At 36.0% G+C, this 24,521-nt stretch overlaps 1 protein-coding gene across 12 annotated transcripts in view; it reads left to right on the top strand.

Annotated features, from left to right (window-relative positions):
* The window catches only part of SPOCK3 (SPARC/osteonectin, cwcv and kazal like domains proteoglycan 3), a 585,918-nt gene extending 572,931 nt beyond the window's left edge, over positions 1-12,987 (top strand). For all 12 annotated transcript variants that reach the window (XM_046940442.1, XM_046940441.1, XM_046940440.1 and 9 more), the window contains 4 exons: positions 2,591-2,812; positions 7,885-7,947; positions 9,696-9,833; positions 10,827-12,987. In XM_046940442.1, coding sequence (XP_046796398.1) covers positions 2,591-2,812; positions 7,885-7,947; positions 9,696-9,833; positions 10,827-10,999 — 596 coding nt within the window. In that variant the 3' untranslated portion in view covers positions 11,000-12,987. The remainder of the gene's footprint in view (positions 1-2,590; positions 2,813-7,884; positions 7,948-9,695; positions 9,834-10,826) is intronic.
* The last annotated feature ends 11,534 nt before the right edge of the window (positions 12,988-24,521 follow it).

Genomic DNA, 24,521 nt, shown 5'->3' with positions numbered 1-24,521 from the left:
TTGGAAAAGGTGATCTTAGAGGTCTTTTACAACCTGATACTAATAAATAGGTAGGTTATGACAGCTTTAATATAAGTAGACATTATTTTTCAGGCTCGGAACTAACATAAGAAGTTTGTTATACAGAGTTTTCTTGGAAAGCCAGAGGGCCATCACTACTGGACACTTTTTTAAAATATAAAACCTGTATGGAAGTGAGAAAATTTTGGGGAATTGGAGTAGAGGATGAACTGAAATTGCTAGCTAATGGAAAAAAACTCCACAGTACAACCTTTTGAAGACCCGTAATATTATTCCACACCAAAATTTAGTGATGCACAAAACCTTTGAAATTTTAAGTGGCCTTTCAACATACCTCAGATAAATGTATTTCTTTTTAGGATAAAAATTGAAATTGACTACTAGAAATGAAATAAGCAGAGTGTTTGGTGGGTTTTGTTTGGTTGTTTTTGTTTTTGTTTTCCTTAGAAGAGTTTATTACATGTATAACACTTGCTTCTAGTATCCTAGATGGCAATATACTTAAGGGTGTACTTCAGTGGATTTATTCTTCCAGCATGTATTACATATACTGTGTACCAAACTTGAGAATGATACCACTTTCACTAGACTAATGCTGAAATTCCACATACTGATGTACTTTTCTGCACAATTATCTAGTTTGACAAAAAAATTCATCCCTGAATACACATTTGGAATGCTTTTGTCTTCTATTCTTGCTAGCATCTTATTCAATAAAACCTCTGTCTTCTCCTTATGGTTGCTCTTTTCCCGCAACTTTTCTTACACTCTGGTGAGCTTGCAGGAATGCCAAAATCAGAAAAATCTTATGAGCACAAGAGTAATTCCTCCCTTCATACAGGTACACAAAAGGCAGGATAGGAAATGGTATGTTTCATATCAAGCGCTTTCTGAATCCAAGGTCTTGTGGAGGATCTCTAGCTGAAAGCAGGACTAGCAGAGGAAAGAGAAGTGTCTGGGAAGTGTTAAGAGGCCTTCAGGAACAGAGCCTGAGAGGTAAATAATGCTATACTGAAAATTCGTCCTTAGAAAAAATATTTTAAGGTGAAAGAACGTTCCAAATTTTTTCAAATTGGAAAAACTTGTTAAATAATTTTGATGTCTTTTACAGATGAAGGTGAATAACACATGTACTGGTATATCCTTGTACATTCGGTCTGGTCTTGTCTATCTCTGCTCTCCATAGTCCACAGAAAAATACGTTGTTTTGTCCTGGTGTTTTGTCAGAAGCTCGAGAGTAAGAAAGAGTGTCCTTTTCTTGGATGCTTCATGGTTATTTTTACATTGTGTTAAATGTATGAATACAATCAGTACCAAAAGGAATGCAATTTTTTTCTTTTTCCTGTCAAGCGGAAATAATAGTGAATGCAACAAGCCATCGGGGAGCAAGATTAACTCAAGCAAAAGGCATCATTTATTTAGGATTTTTAGGGAGAAGGTGGTTTGTGTGGTTGGTCATTTTCCTTTCTGAAATGGTTGTTCTGCTATATAGCTATTTTTCAGATTTCTTTATTGTTTTCAGAACAACAGCTTGATTTTAACAGTAGTAGAAGCTGGGAATTTCTGTACGCTAATTGGAACTCTAACATCAACTTCTCTATAGCCACAGTCACATGTCTCATCTTTTCATTGCTTGGTTTTAGCTGAAAAGCCATTCAGTAAAATCTTGTTGTAATCAGCTAAATCTTGTTGTCCATTAGGATGTACAGCCAAGTGTTTTACCACGTTCACCATGGCAGGATCCATGGCACATAAATAGGAAAAAATCTCTGTTAAATGCAGCTCACATCTTTGTGAGAGGCCCGTCAGTTCATGAATTTCCCCTTTGTGTCCATATGCAAGTTTGCTTGTACTTCACAGCTGATAGAGTACATGAAATCTGAGATCTGGCTACAGGAATAATTAATTCAACCTCTTCCTGGTGGCCCTGTTACCAATGAACAGTTTAAGCAAGCTGTACAGGTAGCTCTTATACTGGAAATGGGCTGCTCTTAATAGTCCCTCTTTGCATGCCTCCCCTGAGATTTACAGTGCATCAGATAAAGCTAGAATGTCAGAACTTTCTAGGCATTGCTGAGACAGTATGAAGATCCTTTTTCACTCAGCTGAGTATACATTATAGGAAGAAACAAGTGCACTCCAGTAAGCTGCTTGGTATTTAGTCTTTTCTTATTTTTGTGAACTTTGCATGCCACTTCAGCTTTGCTTCACTTTCCTGATGTCTAGCATCACTAAAATTCTTCAACAAAAATTATTTTCTGGGAAATGGTAGATAGTTCATTACTGTACATACTACATGTGCGATAGGTGTAATGTTTGACTAGAAGGCTTGTATTTCTAACTGCTTTGAGACTAATGACAGCATTTATTTTAAGCAGATTAGCTTAATGATATTTTAGAATGAAGATGAAGTGTAATTTATATATGGAATTTCACTGCTTAGGTACTGTATCCTTGCAGCACTGGAGCAATTTCTTTGATACAGCATGCTTTTGTGGTGGCTGCGCTCAGCACCTGCTTTATCTTTCCTGTTATCTGATTTATTTTTATCTTTATTTTTGGCTCCTAGGATTTGATACCAGCATTTTGCCAATTTGCAAAGACTCCCTTGGCTGGATGTTCAACAGGCTTGATACGAACTACGACCTGTTGTTGGACCAGTCAGAACTTGGAAGCATTTACCTTGACAAGAATGAGCCATGCACAAGGGCGTTCTTCAATTCTTGTGACACATACAAGGATAGTTTGATATCTAACAATGAGTGGTGCTACTGCTTTCAAAGACAGCAAGGTAAAAGATGAAAACAGCCTGCATATTTGTATGACTGATCTTACTGTAGTACTGCATCTTTTCTTTAACATAGGAAGATCATTATAGTGAACTGCAAGCTCTTTAAATGCCATACTGTGAATCTGTGTACAGATTCTTGATCTATTGTGAATACCTAAAAAAGAAGGGGGGGGAAAAAAAAGCTAAATGGAAAAGTTTGATGGAAATTCAAGGATAAAGTACAGATGAGTGGCAAAAGCTTTTACAGCAATATTGTTTTATGTGCCGACTTCCAGTATTTACACAGGGGAAGGAAACCAAAATAAAGAAGAAAATTACTTACTTTAGTTCTTTCCCTATCTACTTTGCCTGTGTTATAAAATAAACATTTTATTGCTAAACTAGGGCATCTTAATGTTTTATTTTGTAAGACTATTACAATAACTGAATTAACATTATGGATAAAGTTTTTTTCAGTCATTTGAACCCCAAACCAGTTGATTTTCACTGCCTGGAAGAATCTTTTTATCTCTTCTTAATGTCCTGATGTGATTTGTTTAAACAAATAAACACAGCGTATTGATTTTTGAGTATCATGCAACAATTTTAGATTTGGCTGAGTCATCACATAACTTATATATTCAAACTAGTTGTGTGGAATTACAGAGTTTACTCAGTAAATACTGGCTGAAACTGGACAGAATTGCCCATTCAATTTTCTTGCAAATATGAGGGAGATTTTCAAAGGGATAAATAGCAACTCAGATCTAAATCTCTGCACGTATTGTCTATAGAGGAGGTAAGACTGATGCTATGATGGAAAATTTCAAAAACTGTTCAAAAATATTGAGCAGTTTTTGAAATTTTTAATCTCTTTTTTATATATCTATATCTTACTTATGCTTCTAAAACTTCCACAATACATTCCCATTAACACTCACTATCTATGGTTTGACTCTGATTTGTGTAGAAATAAAGCTGTATCAGGCAACATATACCAGCTGTGTAAATTTGAGCAAAAATGAAGCCGCACTTCCTTAGATACATAGTAACTGCCTTCTTTTCTTTGGTAATTTTACCACTAAAAAGTTAACAATCTTTCAAGCACCTTGCTTGCTTTATTTTAGAATAATATTCATTTTTATAAGTAGTGCACTGCTACCAAAATTAGTCAATTAAACATTACCCAAGCAAAGATGTTCTTAAGTAAAGAACATGGAGTGTTGTGTTTGATTGTCTTTAAAATAAACAAACAAAGCCCCGAGATCAGCCTAATAAATAAACATCTTTATTCTTTGGAAGACAACATCATTCTTTTTAGCTAACACTCAACAAAATCTGTCTTTTTTTTTTTTTAATGCTGTGGCACTTCACTGTTGGCCTTTTTACAGATAGGTTATTTCTTCTAGTACTTTATCATTATCACTATTATTACATTATTATTATTTTTTTCATTGCTCCTTGAAAATAGAGTAGGAGAGTACCCACTTTTACTAGGAATATTAATGATTGGAACATAAGTATTTATTTACTGTGGGCCTCTGTGTGGGTCTATTAGTCCAGCGTTTATCTTGGATGTCTTTTTCCTACAGGCTCTTCTGCCTATCAGGAATGAAAAACTAGTTTGTGGTTTTAAAACTAGTTTGTCTTGCAAAATAGTGGTAAATATTGTGATTTTTTTGCTGTTGTTCCATCAGTCTCTTGATACTGCAGGATATTAAATATGATCATAGGTGGTTCAAGAGAAAGATATAATGTGGACTGTATAAATGAGGTCTCCAGGAAGGAGAAGTGCAGTACTGACCACTTCAAATCTCTATAGCTAGAGCATCAGTTGTTCATGTGTTCATGCAAGTGGAGACAAGACACAACATGGCAACTTTAATGTCAAAAACTGGGGGCTCTGCAAAATGTTATCTACCTGAAACATGGAAAATCTGTTTTGTAATTGAATAAGATAGAGAATCAGATATCTGGAGGCTCACTATTTGAGCAGCAGCTCCTTGAGGCCTTACTGTTAAGCATCGTAGATATTCTTTGTCTAGTCTATCAGTTTTCCTCCCATTGCTCTGTGAATGTACCTCTTCTTGTAAACCAAAACTTTATCGTACAATCCCTGCACCACCTTTTGACATAGCTGAATATTGATGTCTCAAAGTCTAGTATTAATAATGTGGGATACTCTGGTGTACATCAGTACTTCAATCACTGAATAAGTGTGGATGGCTAGTAAGTGGTTCATAAATCACTCAGAACAACACAGTGATATTGTCAGAAAATTTCTGCCATATTGCTGGAAATAGGCTAGGATGAAGATGATGAGGTCTCTTGTTTGTATTCAGACTATCAGAAAGACTTTTCTGATGTCAGGTTCATTTCAGTTTCAAAGGAAGGCTCAACAATGATTTTTGTACAGAATAAATAATCTTTGGTCATGTCTTCCAAGGCTGGTTTTTCACTGAAACTGCTTTGTATTGAATTAAGTTCAGAATCCTAAAGGAAGCTTTTCCAAAATCAGGAACTAAGTGGAAAATGAAGAGGGAAGCATTATCATTTGGTAACGGTTGAGAAATTATAAGCTATGAACTACAACAAACCAGGTGAGCTTCCAGCCCGCCACTTTCTTTGCCAGTTCTAAGTGCAAGAGTGTTTTTAATATTAATTGTTAAGGATGTTTTACCACTTTTATCCTGGGAAACAAAGCTTAAACATGTGTCTTGAAGACTTAGCTTCTATGAAGAATTTTGAGTAAGTAACTTTCTCATATTGCCTTGTTACTTTCTGATTAGTGGTATTCTTTTTTTCTAATTATACTACCAATGACCTATAGCTGTAACTGAAGGGTTTTTGTAGGCATAGCCCATCATTTTTATAAAATATATAGATGCATTTCTAATTTTTTTTTCCATAGAGCACAGTAAATGTATTTTCCTGTTAGACTAGTTCTTCATCTATATATTTCCCATCTTCTTTCTCAGATCCTTCTAGTTGATAAGACTTCTTTGTGTGAATGGTTGTAATTATTCAATTACAGAGTAATTGGAAATACCGTTTCTTTCAGAAATAAATGTTCCTCAGAATGTGGTAAATACAACTGTGTTGAAAACATGAACTAGTACATTACTTAATGCTGAAGTACAATTAAAAACTCAACTCCTTAAATATCAGTAAAGACAGAAACCTTTGTTACGATAGGTGCTGCATATTTCTGACTTAATAGTGAGCACGATTCTCATCAGAGCACTTCTTACACCAAGAAATACATAACTTCATGTGACTTCAGCATATACTTTAAATCCTGAAAACACAGTACCCACAAAAGATGTCAGGTCCCAGTTGTTTTCAAGGGAATGCACAGAAAATTTCCTGATTATCTGGAAAGGCGTTCCTTGAATTTTGTTCTGGTACTAATGCTCCTGTGAGTGGCATTTTAGAAGTAGAGCCTACTTTTAAGTCCCTAACTCTAAAAAGAATCATTACAGATTTAATACAGCCCACTAGAGTTGAGGGCAGTCTAGAGTTTTATGTGTCTTTAAGTGTATGAGATATATAAAGAGCATTTAAAGTATAAAGCCAAGAAAAATTAACAAGTGGTTCTTAATGAGTGGTTATTGATGTCTTGCAGTTTATTCTATTAGATAAGATGTCATTAATAGTATCGAAGGCCTATTGGTATATCCAGGCTATGCCAACCGTGAGACTCTGCATTGACCATAGATTTATTTTTGATCCAGTTACTTTGTATTTATCACTAGTGTATGAGCATTCCCACAAGAAAGGTTTATTTGGGTGTTATATTTTTGTCAGTCCTACACCCTTTTGTACATCCTGTGCTTCTCCCAGCTGTGTCCCAAATTGTTTCTCTGTTGGCTACATGATGAGAATTCTTGTTTTCTTGTTTTCTTTAGTGGAATTCAGGAAAGGCTTCTTTGGATTTTGACCACTGAAGTGTTTTTTTTCTATTACCTTACATAGTGGCTGATTTCTGGTCAAAGGGTATCTTTGGTAGTGTGTCCAAAGCTAAGCCGATTGTACTGGTCTTAAAGTAACTTAGTTTTTATTTTCTGTGTGCATGTACAGTAGTTTCACGAGGAAGCCTTGAGTAAATTACATAGCAAAGATGTATTATAAATAACCAGAGAGTCTTAAAATGAAAAAATGAACTTAATAGCATGTGATATTTTAGCGGAGATGTTATCAGAATATAGTCTGGGAACACTTTAAGCTAAAGACACACGTGAGTAAACCCACTAACATTAATACTAATTCAGAATGAGAAATACCTTTGTGCTAGTGGTGTAATGTAGTATGCAATATCTGGTATCAAAGATCAGTACTTCACTGGTTTTGCTTCAATTATTTATTCAGCAGTGATGGATATGTATTTGTGTTTTATTTCCTTCCCATTCATGGAACGTACTCTGGCTTTATGGAGAGTAGAAAGTTAAATGATTTAGAGCTATAGCTCTGAACAATGGAAAACTTATTACCTCTTCTGCCTCTTAGCTGAAGTTTGGGCACTAGATTGCTTAAACTAGATTGCTAAACAAGGGACTTCATAACCATGGAATTCTGTCTTTAGTTGTTGCAATAGAACCCGAATTTTGCAAATTTCAGTGAAGAAAATTCTTATTTAGTTAATGTCGTATTTGAAGTACAAAACTTGAACATGACTTCTAACAGAGACAAAAAGGTAAGAATTAAGAGCCATCCTGTTTATAAAGCAATACTTTTGCAAGCTTCACAGTCACACTGATTTGTGTAGACTGATGAAGTAGGGTATGATAGAGTTACTGTTTCATTGCAACATTCTTCAGTCGTCAATTCTGGTGACCAGATGTTCACTTACAGCTGGGTTAACTGGTAATTGCTTTCTGCTCAAATCCATGATTGTGCTTAGTTTCCTAATTCCAGAGCTGTGGCAAGCTGGATTAATTCTTTTCTGTCCAAGTTTAGAATGTGACTGCTAACGCAAGATCTGTGTGATTTTTAAGATCAGCAATTAGAGAATGTAGCAAACCATGAAAACTTAGTTATATGCTTTTCTTCCTAGATACAGTGTAATATGTTCAACATTTTTCATGTCCTTTTAGACCCACCTTGCCAGACAGAACTCAGCAACATTCAGAAGCAGCAAGGAGGAAAGAAGCTCCTAGGTGAGCCATAGATCATTCTTTTGAAAGTTTTATTGCTTACATAAATAATCCTAGTGAAACAGCAACATAAAATCAATATTAATCCAACAAAGATAGAGAACAGTAAATTCTAGTAACGAAATTTATGAAGTTTTTGAAAGCTATTAAACTTAGTTTTATTACCATACCTACTGAAAGATATAATGTCTGTTCTATTAACCTAATAGAAAGTATGTTTTTATGGTTATAGAGGGGAGAGTGAAAGGCACTCCTAAATTAGTGTCTGTGCTGTTCCTTTACTTGTATTCTTCTTGAAATCTTTGTTGTTAATCAGTTCATACTGTATTAATATCACTAAAATGTGAGATCTTCACTTTACTCTTAACCTCAGTGTGAAAGCTGCAATAAAAGGCTTGACCCAAAGTAGTCAAAAGTGTATTTCTGCTAAGGATGGTTTCTAATAACTATATACTTCTAAATGTTTTGTACAGTGTTCATTTTTTGTCTTTCTTTCAGAAAGATGTCTTTCTTTCCAAATTAAAAACCATGATGTATACAGCCTTAGTAAAGCCAGTGCCTTACAGAATAAGTCCAGGATTGTGTCTCTAGTTGTCACTGTTTTTTGGGCTGGTTGGGCCCAGTTCCTTTACTAATGGGTTGGAGGGTCCCATGGACCAACACCCTGGGAGAGGGAGAAGGGAAAAAGGGGAGAAGATAGGGAGATGGACCTAAAAACAAAACTGTAGCGAAGAGCTAAGGGAGAAAACTAATTTACTAAATATGATAGTGGAATGTGAGATAATATAATACAATATAATTGGAATTGAAGCTAATAATTAAAATGGGAGAGAGTGTCCAAAACCAATGGCCTTACTCCAGTGCTGAAGGCGAGATGGCTAGGGAGCACATACCACAGACACGAGTAGAAAGAACGGGCAGTCTCATGACTCCTGAGCAGTTTCATTCTTCCCTCTGCACGGTAAATGGAAACGGAACAGTAAAAGTCTTCTGTGATATGTAGTTCTTCTCTTCTGAGAACCAGGTACCTGAAAATATCAACAGTCCACGGAACTGGAGCATTAACTCTTTAACTCCCAGTGCACTGCATGATGTTCTGATGTGGAATACCAGTAACAAAAATAATAAAAAGTGTGACACTAGTACTCCTAGTGGAGAACCCGTTTGGCTTAAAACCTAATTAGCCTAGGTATTTTCATGTAAAGTGCAAAATCAGTGGGTTTTTTTTCCCCTAATTTATTGTTTTGAGAATTGCTGTGTTATGCTGCACTTGTCTTCTGTGGTTGAGTAGATATTACTGGGTAATTAGATGGATTATTATATCGATAAATATATAATTATAGTTACTACTAAGCCTAATAGCAGATAGCTTGTTAATCCCGGAAGTCTGATCCTTATTATTCAGGCTTTTTTGCACTCCAGTCATTATAAAACATCCAATTCATAGCTGAAAGGTTTGTGCCCTTTTCCTAGCATGCAGCAGTGGTCTCAACAGAGACATTCAAGAAATAAGGAATATCGCAGGATCAGTGAAAGATTTTAGGCAAGAGTAACCAGTCCAAAGCTGGTATCCACTGTTTTCTGTTGCGTATCAGTCACTGCTGCTTAACTGAATCTGGCAGTAGGAAGTAAACTGGTCAGTGGAAAATCTGGAATGAGGAAATAGCAAAAGGAATTTATTTTCTGCTGTAATTGTTACATTGGTCAAGGGGCATTTATTCATGTCCATATTTGATATTTATATATTCCAGGGCAGTATATACCCTTATGTGATGAAGATGGATATTACAAACCAAGTCAGTGCCATGGAAGTGTAGGGCAGTGTTGGTGTGTTGACAGATATGGCAATGAAGTAACAGGATCCAGGACAAATGGTGTGGCAGAATGTGGTAAGTTAAGAAACTTCTGTGGACTTGGTTTAGAGATGTTACATGCTTTGATTGCCAACCGGGCTACATTTCTTCACAAAGAACTGGCATGGAATGCAACTACGTGGATTTTGATGTAAATATAATTTGTGATTTTTATTGCTTTACTATTCTTTGCAACTCCTATTACTATGTCAGTTGTTAATAGACCTCATACATGTGCTTTGCATAGTGTAGATAAACTTAGGGAAAATTAATTTCCCGTTACAGTATTAGACAAGCCCCAGAATGCTTGGTGACATCTCTTTGGGTAATCAGCATGCTAGATTTTTCATTTTTTTGGAAGGAATTCCCAAAAGTTTGTAGCACTTTAAGTCTTCCCCTAAAAAGCCCTGCAACTTCCAGGAATTCCTATACCACCTTTATTTGATGTCCAAGACATCAAAAATGGCAATTAAAGCCTTGCATTTCTCCATTTTCCTTCCTTTGCAGAGGAGCATAACCTAAAATACTGGATAAATTAGACACGTACCAGTGTCATAGCAATTGACATACCTGTTCAGGCCTGTTTTCCATCTAATCCAGGATATTTTCTAGGTAATTGTACAGTTCTAGATAGTTAATGATTATATGTGAGAACTGAGAAACAAACTTTATTTTGTCACTGTTCCTTATTATGAACTCTAAGTAGGACTTACATCTCTTTTTTTTCCTTTTCTTCCTGGAGCTTATTATATTTCTACAAATTCATAACATTCATCTCCATTTGTTAAAATTGAGAAATTCATCCCTACTGTAAGACAAAAAAAATTGATGCTGTTTACATTTTATTGTATAATTATATTATATTCTATGTGAAAGGTTTTTTTTTTAAATAAGTAATTTTCCTGAAACTGAGTATTTTGTATCTCTTTTGAATGCCTATGAATATGACACTATGAATGTGGTACATATTATTCTATGAATATATGATGTAGTTTGTGTGTCTCTTGTATAACTATCATGCCTTTTTAGCTATTGATTTAGAGACGTCAGGTGATTTTGCTTCTGGTGATTTCCATGACTGGACAGATGATGAAGATGATGATGATGAAATAATGAATGATGAAGATGAAATTGATGATGATGATGAAGATGAAGGAGATGATGATGTAGATGGTGACGATGATCATGACGGATACATTTGATGATGTTAGGAGGGTCAATGAATTGTACCTTTCTAAAATTCACAATATGACATTTCATAAAATCCCTTTGCTCTTCAAGATCAAAAGGATTCTAACAAATGTGTATATTTTGTATGATTATTTCAAACATTGCAGCTGGAGTCATAGACTTTTTTGTTTAAATAAGAATAATTATATTATGTGCTTTTGAGTTTTTAAATGCCTTTGCGCTGAAGAAAACACATTGAAAGTGTAGCCTGAAGAAGAAAATGTTATGTGCTACTGAACATATAAATGATATAAATGTAGAAAATACAGTATAAAACCAGTCTTTTCAAAACTTCTGTGAAAAGTTATTTGCCCTTACCTGGAACTGTGCATGTCCTCTTCAGGACACTTACTGCAACTTTAGTTCTATCAGGCACAGCAGGCTTTGCAAGTTGCCCACTTAATACAATAAAAACATGGTGCAGGAAAAAACTTTGATGCACATGTAGCATCTTACCAGCCTTCAATTAACCAAAGGTAAGGAGAAAAATTAACAGGAGGGAAAAGTGAACGAAGTTCTCATTTGTGTTTGCATTTGGAGTTACGTTTTTTAATAGGACATGGCTAGGTTCTTGAAAGGAGTTTTCAAAAGCAGTCTCATGGACGAGCACTAATTCTGTAAATGAAACATTTTCTTGACCTACCTTTTTTTTTTTAATTTTTTTAATGTCAAAGTTGTCTCGGCTTTATGCTTCTTTACTCAACGTTACTTCACCCTTTGTTGTTTTCCTGTATTTCTCTCTAATCGGATTACCATAAAATATTTAACGTGGGGAAAAATTTGCTTAAAATTATATTACCTTTATATGACTGTATTTCAGAGTATTGACTACTGCCCCAACATAGTTTTTAAAAAGTACATAATTACACTTTTTATTTTCTTAATTCAGGAAATAGTTTTGCATCTTTATCTTAATTCATGTTGCTTTCTGTTACTAGTGCAGAAACTTAGCGAAAGTATTGTAAAGGTGCCTTGCAAAATAGAGATAGAGAGATTTTAGCATGCATACCAGTATAGGTTGTTAGGCAATAGCTAAGCACACCCAATTACCAAATTAATGCCAGTATAGGTACTGCTGCTGGAATGAAGAAAATGGATTATTTTTTCCTATTGTTATGTAACTACCATGTGGATTAGATCATAATTATTGTGTAGAGTAGCACTTAAGATTTGATTGTAGAGAAAATTTCTTTAATCACTGTATTTATGTTAGCATGTTAATTAATTGTGTAGACATTTTGGGACTCCACCATCTTCATATCACATCTATTGCTTTCTGCCCACAATAAAGTTGACTTGACCTGTATAATGTAATACTACAGGTTGTATGATTTCAAAACTGGATTACTGGTTTCCCATCAGTAATTAAAAGGAAAATCAGTTTATTATTTGAATTAATTTTTACACATTAAATACAAAATTTAATGTTTATCCTATGTGATATTGAAAAGTATATTGCATTTTCTTTTTTACTGTTTCTGTATAGTTTGCAAAATAAAGACTCTTGTAACCAACTTTTTTGCCAACATAGCCCATCATTTTGAATTTTTGCATAGTTTGAAATTTTGAAACAGGAAAAAATCATGTTTCAGATACATTTCATCTATAAAAACATGTATTTATTTATATTAAAAAAGCATTTTTATTATTTTATTTCCAGTAAATAATTTTGGATTAAGGCAAAACCCATAATGAACTTCTATTTTTCTGTATTTTTTTCTGAATTTTCTATAGATTTGTTATATACTTTTATGACATTGTCTTCATTATATAGTAAAGAGAGAAGTACTTTTGTTTAAACTCCATCATAATTTGTGGGGCATAGGTGTATTATTTTCTTAAATAAAAATAGCTAGGGGTTTGCCAGTCCAATACAATGGGATTTTATCAGAGAACAGTTTCTTATGGATGAAATTAACTGATATATAAATTGATTTTAAATAAAGAAGCTAAAGATAAATTGTTGTCATTATTGGCTGATACAGCAAATCCTGTTGTCTTTGTTCTTTCTGTTGTGGTTGTTTTTTTTTCCTGTTATGACAAATCTTCATTAGATGGCAAAGTAAAAATCATTTCTTTACATCCTGTGATTTTGGGAATTAAAGCATGAAAAGTAAAAAGAAAATTCATAATTTATTTAGCTAATGAAATTACAGTGCAAAGACTGAAAGTGAGCTGTCACACAGAAGAGAATGAATGAAGTTTGTGTTCTTTCTTCCCTGAAAATCCCACATTGAAATGGAAGAGGAGGAGATGAGCTTGGATTTTAGTCCTTGACTATCACAGCTACCTGTCATAAAAGATAGAAATATGACAAGGTAGCTAAATTTACTAAATTTACTAAAGAACAGTGGAGATTCAGGGTAATTTTTGTGGTCCAAAACTAAAGCATTAACAACAAAAATCTGAAGTGTTTCTCATTCATGTGGGAAAGCTATATAGTTTGAGACTTTCTTTGAAAACATCCTTCCTTTGGGTGGGGGGTGGAGGGGAAAGGTAAATGGGTCTATGAATTAATGTTATGATGTTGATTTTGCTTTCATGAATTGTAATCTCCCAGACTGCATCATGAAAGAAATGCACGAAATCACGAGCAGGTATAACAAATGAAGGCAAAGGGTGAAAATGCAAAATCTTCAAATAAATGTGCCATTGAAAAGCTGCTTCTTTCTATCATATCCAAGCAGTATATCTGTCCAAGTACAGTGAGGCAGAAATATTGAATTTAAAACTTTATGAATTATTTTTATTGTGTCATTGCCATTTTGTGTGGTTTTTCTTTAGTTGTTTTTTTTTCTCTTACAGTTGCACATAGTTTTGTGTACATACGAATATGCAAATATATATATATATAAATGTGGAGATTTTTCAGACAGTGATTAATCTTTGTGCTTTTCTAAGAATATGTGAAACTATAATTCTCTTATTCGTTGAAAAGGAATACTGAGTTCAATTAAATTATTACATAATCTCCCAAGAGAATATTATTTTTTCAGGTCAAGCCACATATATAAGCTTAGTTCAGCAGCAAGGGAATTACTGCCATTAATTCACTTGCACAAAACCTGATTACTGTGCAAGACAGAGAAGATGAACCATAATGATAGTATGAATTTTTTTACAAGAACTGGATTTCTTTAATAATTATTAAAGAATCAATTGTGGAATAATAAAATGGCGGAATAACAAAGTTAGAAAGTTAGTTATTTTATGTTTCATAAGAAACTTTAAAGATGTTTGTATTTGCCGGGTTTCTTCATTAGAATAATGCATATATATTTTTATTACCAAATGCTGTTAAAAATTGGATTTAGAGCTGTGGTAGCACATGTTTACTTGAAATACAGTAATCATTTTTACTCTTTTTCTACCAGCTGAAACATAGAATAAGCAAATAGTCCACAATTCTGTTTCAGCTAGTTTAGTGGGTGCTGCGTCGTTTGTCACCAAATTTCCATTTGAAGGTACAGATCTGAATAAAAGTGAAGAGCAGTCTGATGGATTGGAAGAATCTCCAGCTTAAACAGTTAACAATTTTGTCATTTATGATACCTGAAAAGTGAGCAAAACAACCAAAAATCCCATTCTCAAAGACAGTGACCAAACTGTACATGCTGAAGTAACAGGGTAACCTTTTGTCATGGGTAGAACTCCACTGACGTGATGTGACTGTACTCATTGTACAAGGTAGATGCAGTTTGCCAAGTTGTTAGTTCAGCTAGTGAAATGACAGTAGAAAGAAATAACTCTTTGAGGTTAAGGATCCAGAGCAAGAAGAAGAGACATTCTTGCTTACACTAAAGGTGAAACCTCGCCTTGAAATCTTTGTGTGTTCCAGATTGAACTACTTCCTGAAAAGAAGACCACTATCCACCATCTGTTGGATGTCTCAAAGGTGAGTTTCACAAATGAAATGTGTGTCCCTATTTTTAAAAAGAATCTTTATGCTTTATTAGCTATATAAAACAGTTTTACATCTCTTCACCAGTTTCCCATATGACCCCATAGAAAATTATGATTAAAAATTCAGAGGGTGGTATCCACAAAGTTGTCACATTTTAGTTACCTGTCTGAAAGCAAGGCAAGTTAATTATTTTTCCCAAGACAGCATAAAAGCCAACAGCACGTCCAGCTGCATCCTGCTATTATACTACTCATCAGGCAAACGCAATTTTAAAAGATCTGGCTATACCCATCAAGACATAGAGGGTGTGCATTACAGGTCTTTTTATTAGCATGAGATACCTGTTTTTAGGAGTACTCTCTAACTTCTTTTCTCACCCACTTACACGAGGACAGGTTTTGGTGAGGTTACATGGTCTGCTGGACTTTGTCCAAGTGAAGTAGAGAGGACTGAAGAGCTTGAAGAGGGAACGGCTTCAAGCTGCGCCAGGGAAGATTCAGGCTGGACATTAGGAAATACTACTTCTCTGAAAGGGTGGTCAGAGAGGTGGTGGTCACCAACCTTGGAGGTGTTCAAGGAACATTTGGATGTTGTGTTGAGGGTACATGGTGTAGTGAGAACCGTTGGTGATGGGTGAATGGTTGGACTGGATGATCCTGTGGGTCTTTTCCAACCTTGGTGATTCTATGACTGGGTCTCTTCCATGGTTCTGTGGTAATCCTGATGGTTTCCAGGTGCCTGATGGGGCTGGAGGGCCAGGCTACAATTTACCCAGTTTTACGTAGTATTGAAGTAGTGTTGAACAGAATACTTTGTTGATTTTGTTTCAAAACTTGCAAAGATTACTGATGTTTTCTTTCAAAACAATCGATCAGAAATTGACAATAAAGCAATAGCTATTGCTAAGAGAGCAGTTTGCCAGACATAATGCTGATTTTTGTTTTCCTTTCTGGTGGAAAGTAACGTGGTTATTTGGAAGTGCACTGTGATTAAGAATCAATTGCTTTGAAGTATTGCATAAAACTTACTTGAGGCTCACTCAGTTTTACACTTACCTTTGTATTCCTTACTGCTTCTTGGTGATAAGGAGCTAAAACAGGCTTTAAGACAAAATCTGTTCTGCATTTGTTGAAGTTCATCTGTTTTCTAGTGTAAATATTAATTCCTGATGAAGATAAAATCTACACTTATCTTTAAATATGTCACCACAATAATGTCAAGCCAAATTTCTCACAGCAAAAAATGACTATAATTTAATCTTGGTTCATATGAGGCATGATTTTTCTTTCTTTCTTTCTTTCTTTTTTTCCCACCAAGGAAGAAGTGGTTATAAAGTAAGAATCTTTAGTGCCACATCTATGACAGCTGCCTGGCAAGTACAGCTGTATGTTTATTTAAGTTCATTTATTTGTTTCGGCTTGGGAAGCTTTCATGTTTGCTCAGTGTGATGAAAAGATTTGTACAAAGCTGCTGTCATCAGGCTTTGCCTTCATTACAATTGACTGATCAAATGGATTTTACAGGTTTGTATGTTAGTGCAAATTCAAATGAGTGGCTGCACTGTGTGAAATGACACTGCAACAACGCAGGATGTTAATACCAGTTTTCTGATGGGCAAGTGAACTTGAGTGAAAAAAGAGTGATAAAGCAAGCAAGAAGGTTTGAGGATTCAAATAGTATAGAGAGCAGCTTATGACTTTTAAGCTATATACATAAATAAAACCACTTGGGCTATCTCACATAGCCACGGACTTGTGTAGCTGCATAGAGGAGGAACTCCTCTGAGGAATGAGGAATAAGGCCACCTAAGGGGCGTTAGCCTGGTCTGTTGAGTTTACGTAATCCTAATCAAAAGTAGAAGTATCCAGTAGGGATTGTGACAGGTTTGTCTTCTCTCTGAGGAACCTATGTCTCTGAAGACTCCAAGCAAATGAGGGGTTTGTTATTTTGCAAAGAGTACATCCTAAGAGCCATTCAAATTCTGTAAGGCTTTGTAGCTGTGTAGTGTGCCATTCACAACAGGAACAGCACGTGAGTGCTGACACCAGTGCAGCTACCACAGCAGCATCATGGCACAAAGCACCTGTGGGCAGTTGCTGAAGATGTTACTGACACTTTAATGAGTTCCTCAGAAGAAAAACATAGCAGACATTTGCCCAGATGTAGCCTGGTACATGCATTACAAATGTTTGCCTGACTGAGTGCAGGGAATGGTCCGGTGCTGTTGTTCACATAAATGGCGATTTACTTAAATTCTGAGGTGGAACTAAAATAATGCCATTGAAAATTATGTATCTTGTACATTAAGATAGATTATTACAAAGTGTAAATTGCATCACTATTTCTTTCTCATCATAGTAATTTTCATTTCAACCAAAAGTAGCAGAAAAAAACATTACCATGTGGGTAAGTATCCTGTATTGGCTTTGTAAGGATAAAAGGAATGGTGTTGGCACATGGGTTGTCTGAAAGCCAAGCAGCTGACGAATAGATCCTGCGATTTACAGTTTACTCTTGTGATTCATAGATCTGACTTGTAACTCATGCACTTGCTACCTTGTTAGCTGTTCCCTGGCCATATTCAGATTTCAATTATTATGAAAAAGAGAGTGAAAGAAACTATTTTTGCTCCCCTTCCCAAATCTGTAGTATGTGTCTTTTACTGTTAATGAGAGGTGAATTTATCTTAAATTCTCTTTCACTCTACTGCTCTTGGAAAACCACTAAATAACAACAGGAAAAAAAAAAAAGGGTCTATTAATCTTGAGCAACAGGAATAAAATAGCATGAAATTCCTATCATTTGCTGCACTACGGGGATAGGCCTTTTCTCTTTCTCTGTGCAGATAGAAGCCTTGCCATGCATCCCCCGTCTCCTTTGGTGTGCAGGGTGCAGCAGAGCACAAGTCTTAGAAGGAGCAACTGAGGGAACTGGGATTGTTCAGTTTGGAGAAAAGGAGGCTCAGGGGAGACCTCATGGCTCTCTACAGCTCCCTGAAGGGAGATTGTGGCAAGCTGGGGGTCAGCCTCTTCTCTCAGGTAACAGTGATAGGATGAGAGAGAATGGCCTCAAGTTGTGCCATGGGACATTCAGGTTGGATATTAGGAACAATTTCTTTGCAGAAAGTGTGGTGAGGCATTGGAACAGACTGCCCAGGGAGGTGATGGCATCACTGTCCTTGGAGGTGTTGAAGAGCTGTGGAGATGTGGCACTGAGGAATGTAGTTAGTAGGCATGGTGGCAATGGGTTGATGGCTGGACCAGATGATCTTGGAGGTCTTTTCCAACCTTAATGATTCTACGTATATGGCTGTTTAAGTCAGAGTTGTTCTAAATCAGAGTGAATGCCACTAAGGCGAGCAGTGCAGGCTTTCAGAACCCTGCTGAGCAGTGTGTCCCATTTCTGTGCTATGCTGCCCAGTGCATCCCCACAGCCATTTAACTGTTGGCACCTCTCTAAGGAGGGATCAGCTCTGTCACAGAGGAAGGATTTTCTGAAGGAGAGTTGCATGAGCCTAAAGGCTTTGTGGTAGTGTTGCTGCTGCTGCTTCTTCCCTGGATCATGAGAAAAAAGAAATGTAATGTAAACTGTGTTGTCGTCCCACAACTCTGGCGCCTCTGTGTTCTGTACTTTATCTTCTTCAAAGGCATTACTCTGACAGGTGCACCAACTTAACATTTCTCCTGGTTGGTCTGTAGAAATAGAATAAATTTATTTTCCCCATCAGTTTGTCTACCTCTAACAGAAACAAATGTTGTGTTTATAAGGCTAGCTTCTGATTTGACTACTTCACTTTTAAAGTGTTCTTGGCCCAGCTGTTAGAAAAAGGAAAAGAAGTGACATCAAAGGGGAGAAAAATCAAGGCAGAAATCTGAAAAATAGTCCTCTAGTGAAGGAATGGAACCTGCACACTGTTTTTCTTAAGGGCTCTGTTAGTCCTGTGATCTGTCTGCACTACTGCATAGCCAATGCTTTATTTCTGGAATGCTGATATTAGAGCTTTTCGGCTACTCACTCAGCTCTGATTTTCAGTAACTTCCTTTCTTTGGATCCTGGAGCCAAAATATTGATCTTGAAATGATTACTGCATCAAAACACTGCAGAAAAACTTACAGAGCTCTCTGAATGTCTTCGTAGTTGTGTTGCTCAAACAGGCACACTATCAAGGTGAATTTAAATTCAAAATTATCCCAACCAAAGTTTAGGAGATATTTAGTAAAAATATCTGCTGCATTTACGTAGACATATGTGAATCAATTCTTTCATATACTAACCTTACATTCGTGGCAAGATCTAAATTAAACATTTCTGATTCAGAACTGGATAATGAGTTAGAACAGATCTGTACTCAAAATTCATTAGAAATGTTATTTGAGTGCTCAATGACAAAGCAAGACTGTATAAGGAATTATTTGGGGGAGAATGAACAGAAAGAGAGAGCAAAACCCAAAGAATAAAGTTTATGTTGCATACTGCTTCTTTGTGCTAATTTGTTACTCCTCCCTATTACTGATGGATAGAGTGGGTTTTAAAAAGTTACAGGTAAATTAGAGGCCAGTCAAAGGTAGGAGGTGTTTGTACATAGAAGAGAGAAACAAGTTGACACACGGAGTCCTGGTGTAAAGGTATCGAAGTTGGAGTTATGTTAGAGTATGGTAAAGTCATAGGTGACTTAGAGAAAGTGGATATAAGTTTTTCAGGTCCACTTGAGTTTTGGAGGAGCAAATTCACTTGGCACTTATGATATTCCTGGGCACAGTGTAAGCATACCAGCATGTTTACACTGGGACATATCTGCTCAAAGATACCAATATTTATTGGGCTTTTCCATTACCTTATCAAAGACTGTAAAGACAGCCATTTAGTAAGAGACATGACATCTAGGGCAGTGCTGTCTAGCAGATACTACCTTGCAAATAATAATGAAAAAACAAGAATTATTAATTTTTATGCAAATAGTTCATTTTTCTGTTTGTTTGGTGCAACAGCACGTTATCCAGCATACGATCTAATTTTGGTGGTAATCTGAGCCCTTCCCTCTGAAATTTACAGACCAGATTCTGTTTTTAGAATTGACACTGTCATTTATTCCCTGAAGAGAGTTCAGAAGGTCAATACATGAACTACAAACATTAAAAAATATGCATATTGAAAACTAATAATCAAACAATAACAGCAAAAGCAGGTCATTAATGACTAACATTTCTGCCTCTTTTTGAAGAAAATGAATACTTATAGCTATGCTTCTAGCCGTTAATCAGGTGTCCTGAACCAGTAAATGGCTTCCAGTCTTTGAGCTATATAAGCCTATAGCAGACGCTAACTGTTCCCCTTGAAGCTGCCTGAGAACCAAAGGAGAGCTCATGAAATCCTTTCTGTGCTAGGAGTCAACCTTTGGGTGGCATCATCTCAGAAGTCTTGGGAAGTGATCAACAAATCCTCAGAAGCAATAGTCTTGGCTACAGGGGGAGCAGGCATGACTTTCAGTTATATCTCCTCTAACTGCACCAAACTGTAACACGTTTTTCCTTCTTCAGAAAGTGACTTTACTGACGAGACTTATATTTAATTGTAAAGACTACTCACTGTGGCTCTATTCTCTTAAGTTATTGTTCCTCATAACTTCTAGTCATCTACAGCAAAAGTAAATTTTCCATGCTTTGGGTTCTGCTCCCTCTCTTCCCCCATATTACATCTATTTTTCCACTAAACATTTTCAATTTTTAATAGAATTACTACTGCAATCAGGAAACTCCTGCGTTACTCTCAGTCCCATTATTTCACATGCACAACAGATCTCTTTCTGCAATTCCCATAAGACCCTTCATGTAAGATTTGAGCAGCAACAGATGGCCAGCTACATCCTCAATGGGAACTTGCAATTGACTCAAAAAATAAGTGTTCTTACACTTCACATTATATTTTTTGCCTCTTACTCCATCTTTTCTTTACTGTCCTCCTTGTTTCTCTGGCTTGTTTCTTGAAAGTAGGCTTCTCCAGTGAAATTTGTCAGACATCCAAATAATCAGGTCTTGCCATTGTTGACCCTCATTGCAAATTCTTGGAAGTCAAACACAGAGTCAGAGGAGATCTCCTGGGAAGTCTCCTTGACCTTTTCTTTTATTGGCTGAACATTAGGACTGAAAAGCCACATCTGGATTAAGTGGGAAAAAGAAAAGCATGACCTATTGGCTGGAATTTGTATTCTGTGTAAAATCTTACATAAGAATTGCATCCACTGGTATTAAAAAACTTACAAAAATTGTAAGCTTTCCTTTCACCAAGTTAAATGGCATGAATAGCACTCGACAGACATAGAGGAATCAGTGGTAATTTATTCTATCGTGCTTGTGAAGAACGAAGCCTTTATAGTTGTTCAAATGTAATATATTCCTTTTGTGAGTAATCATTTATGTCCTACTCCTTTTAAAATCTGCATTTTTATTTCAGTCTCAGTTAAATGTTACAAGTTTTGTTGAAACTTATTTACTTGACTTTTTATTACTAGGGGGGAAAAAAAGTAATTAAAGGCTTTTTAACTAAAGCAATCTTAAAAGATTTTACTGCTTTTTCTTTCCGACACTTTTTTTCCCATAGAACAAATATAGGCATACAAAAATTTAATACTTAATTTTGTTGTGTTTTTTTTTTTTTTTTTTTTTTTTTTAATCTGTGGGTAACTGCACTTACCACCATCTGCCAGATCCCATAATGGAAGTAATATAATGCCATACTGACTGTGCCAGCAAAGTTAGAAATAATTTCAGTTCACTGTTAGCTTTGCTAATAGTAGGAAGTGCTGCAGATCTCATCTGGGAAACCTTTTTGTGCTATTTCCACACAAAAAGTTTCCAAGAACTGCCATACTTTTTTACTTCTTAGAATCAAATCTCCAAATATATAGCGTGTACCTAAGGGCAGGGCAAATTCAGCCAGGGTCAAATCCTGTTCATATCTTCATATTGGCCTTGCGGAGGCAAGAGAGAGGAGACCTAGAACAAGTGTGAGCTTCAGTGCATGAGAGAAGAAAAATTTGGTAGACCTTTTGCTTTTAACACAAGCAGTATATGTTTGTTAATGTGTCTGTGCAATAACTTGAAAAAGCCATATTCTGTTGTATGTGAGAATGTATAGACCAGTAATCTTGTTAAAATCTTGAGCCTAGGAAACAAGTTATTAAATGCCTTGAAAACAACCAAGCAACTAAAAAACCTACAGCAAAATTTGTTAAGAGGTGGTTAAGAAAGTATTTGGGAAATGTTTCCTTTTTAGAGCTCATTAAGAATTAATAATTACATGCTGTCAGCAGAGAAAGTTATTGTAGCTAAGCAATGAAGAGAATCAGGGTGTGAATAGCTTCACATTTCAGACAGAAACATGGCTGTTAGTGATGGCTGGTGCTGGAATGCACTTGTGGCTCGTGGGATCTCTGATTGATTCTATAGATTTGTACAGTGTAATGTACCTTAAGGACAAAAGAATGCTGCAAAATGTGTCCAATAACTTTTCTTGTGAAATAAGTACTGAATACTAATTTTGCTGTAAGATGTGAATCCTTCACCTTGGGAATTTTTAATGCCAGTCAAAAACTGAATCTTTTTCACGATGAGTTGCTGTTGGACAGGTAATTCTTTTACCACTTTGAAAAAAAAAAAAAAAAAAAAAAAGTCCCTTTCTGGGTCTAGGGAACTTGCATGTGATTTGCAGTAGAAATAATAAATATATAAATAAATAGAGACAAATTAATGACAACACACACTGAACACCTCACAGGTTTGAAGCTTCTTTGCATGTTGACTGTAAGAAATCTAGCTAATCCCCTGCACACACAAGAATACCGAGTTCTCACATCTTTACATCTGTATTTCTGTTTAAAAAAGAAAAACAAAACAAAACCAACCAACAAACAAACAAACCAAAAACCAGAAAGTGGCCCAGGAAGGATTTTGAAATCACTATTCTCTATTTGGAAATGCCGTGTAATTCAGTTACTGACAAAGGAATCTAAGCTGTGTCATAATATATATACAGAGAAGCAACGTATATCCATTCCAGGAAGATTTATATTCATTCCCGCTGTGGCAAAGTGGCTGTGCTGGAAAATTATACAAAAAATGAACATTAATGTATGTGATCCACATCTGTTATCACACACCACTTCTGGAGCCCATGGGCACACTGTGACCTCTCAGCGATAAATCAGCGCCATGCCTGTCCTCAGCTGTGGTTAGTTAACGGGACTGTGTAACTGCACTGTGGGCTGCAAGGGGGTGGTGGAGCCGTACCTCTGGGACTGGGCAGTGATGTGGAAGGGCTGAAATGCAAGACAAAGAGGGTAATGACGTGCTTGTTGTTGATATAGTAAAAAGTTTCAGATATACTGATGTAATTATAGTTAAATACCTAATGTGAGTGGGAAGCCATTTAAATTCCCTAAGCCAGATGGTCTAATTCATCTCTCATTTAAAGCGCTTTGATTTGAAAATTTTGAAGGGGTCTAATGCTCCATTTTATAGAAAGGTGGGAGGGCAATGCATTTCACACTCCGGACTTTACAGTCTAACTCTATGAAGTAGGGACTAAACCACAAGGACAATGCCAGCATCTTGCTGTTTTAGCAGTAAGCTGGGCAAACTTTTATTTGTGCATTAGTGCTTAGTGCTTTAGATAAGCAGCAGATGAAAATCAGTAGGAAAGACAAATAGCTTTGCTATTTGCTAAGGAGGACAGATGAGTAGCTGTCCTCTTTCTATAATGTATAGATTTGGAATTTTTTTTTTCTCCCAGTAATCTAAAACTGGTATGGGTGCTACAGTGGTCCTGACCAGTTTGGTTTTCTCTTTTTAAAACAAGTGAAGTAGAAAGCCTCAGTAAGCCAAACGATGCATAGCTGAACTTTAGTGACTGGTTAACTGACCTTCTCCAGTGACTAGGGGAGGTCTGGAATGGGTCATGTCTGAACACCCACCAAATCTTTCCCCACTGGGGTGCTAAAAGCCTCTCACTTAGCATTGACCAGCCTTTTCTCTGATCATTTTGTAGTGAGTAAAGTTTAAAGTCCATGGAGATAAAGGCTTTAGTCTAGAGGCTAAGGCTTTTTTTTTTTTTTTTTTCCCCAAAATGTACTGTCATTTACATATGCATTTATTTGGAAAAGCACCTTCACAGTAAAAGAATTTTGTATTTTCTGTTGTTCTGAGGATTGTGGAAGGTTTACCAAGGACACCAGCAAAGAGGTTGCTTGAAACTGTTGAAATGAGTTTTCTATTGTCGTATATTTACATCAATTTTATACATATAATAAGCCCACAATAAAGAACTATCATTAGTTAATCAGATCTCTTCCACTTTCAATCAGAGGTAATGTATTATCTGAAAGAGATTGTGTATTCAGATATACATATTCCGAAGGAAGAAAAATCATGTCTGCTTTATGCATTTTTTTCTTCAGTTACTCAGACTCAGACTTTGGTACTGAATATTTGTGCAGACCTGAGTCCCTTGCTTCTCAGCTGCTTTTCAAAATGGTTGACTCTGCAGCTTTAAATTTTGTGCTATTATGACAAATTTATAAAGGTATGGGGACAATT

This window comes from Gallus gallus, chromosome 4, assembly GCF_016699485.2.
Source record: "Gallus gallus isolate bGalGal1 chromosome 4, bGalGal1.mat.broiler.GRCg7b, whole genome shotgun sequence".
Taxonomy (NCBI): domain Eukaryota; kingdom Metazoa; phylum Chordata; class Aves; order Galliformes; family Phasianidae; genus Gallus; species Gallus gallus.
This window is presented reverse-complemented; position numbering and strand designations above follow the sequence as displayed.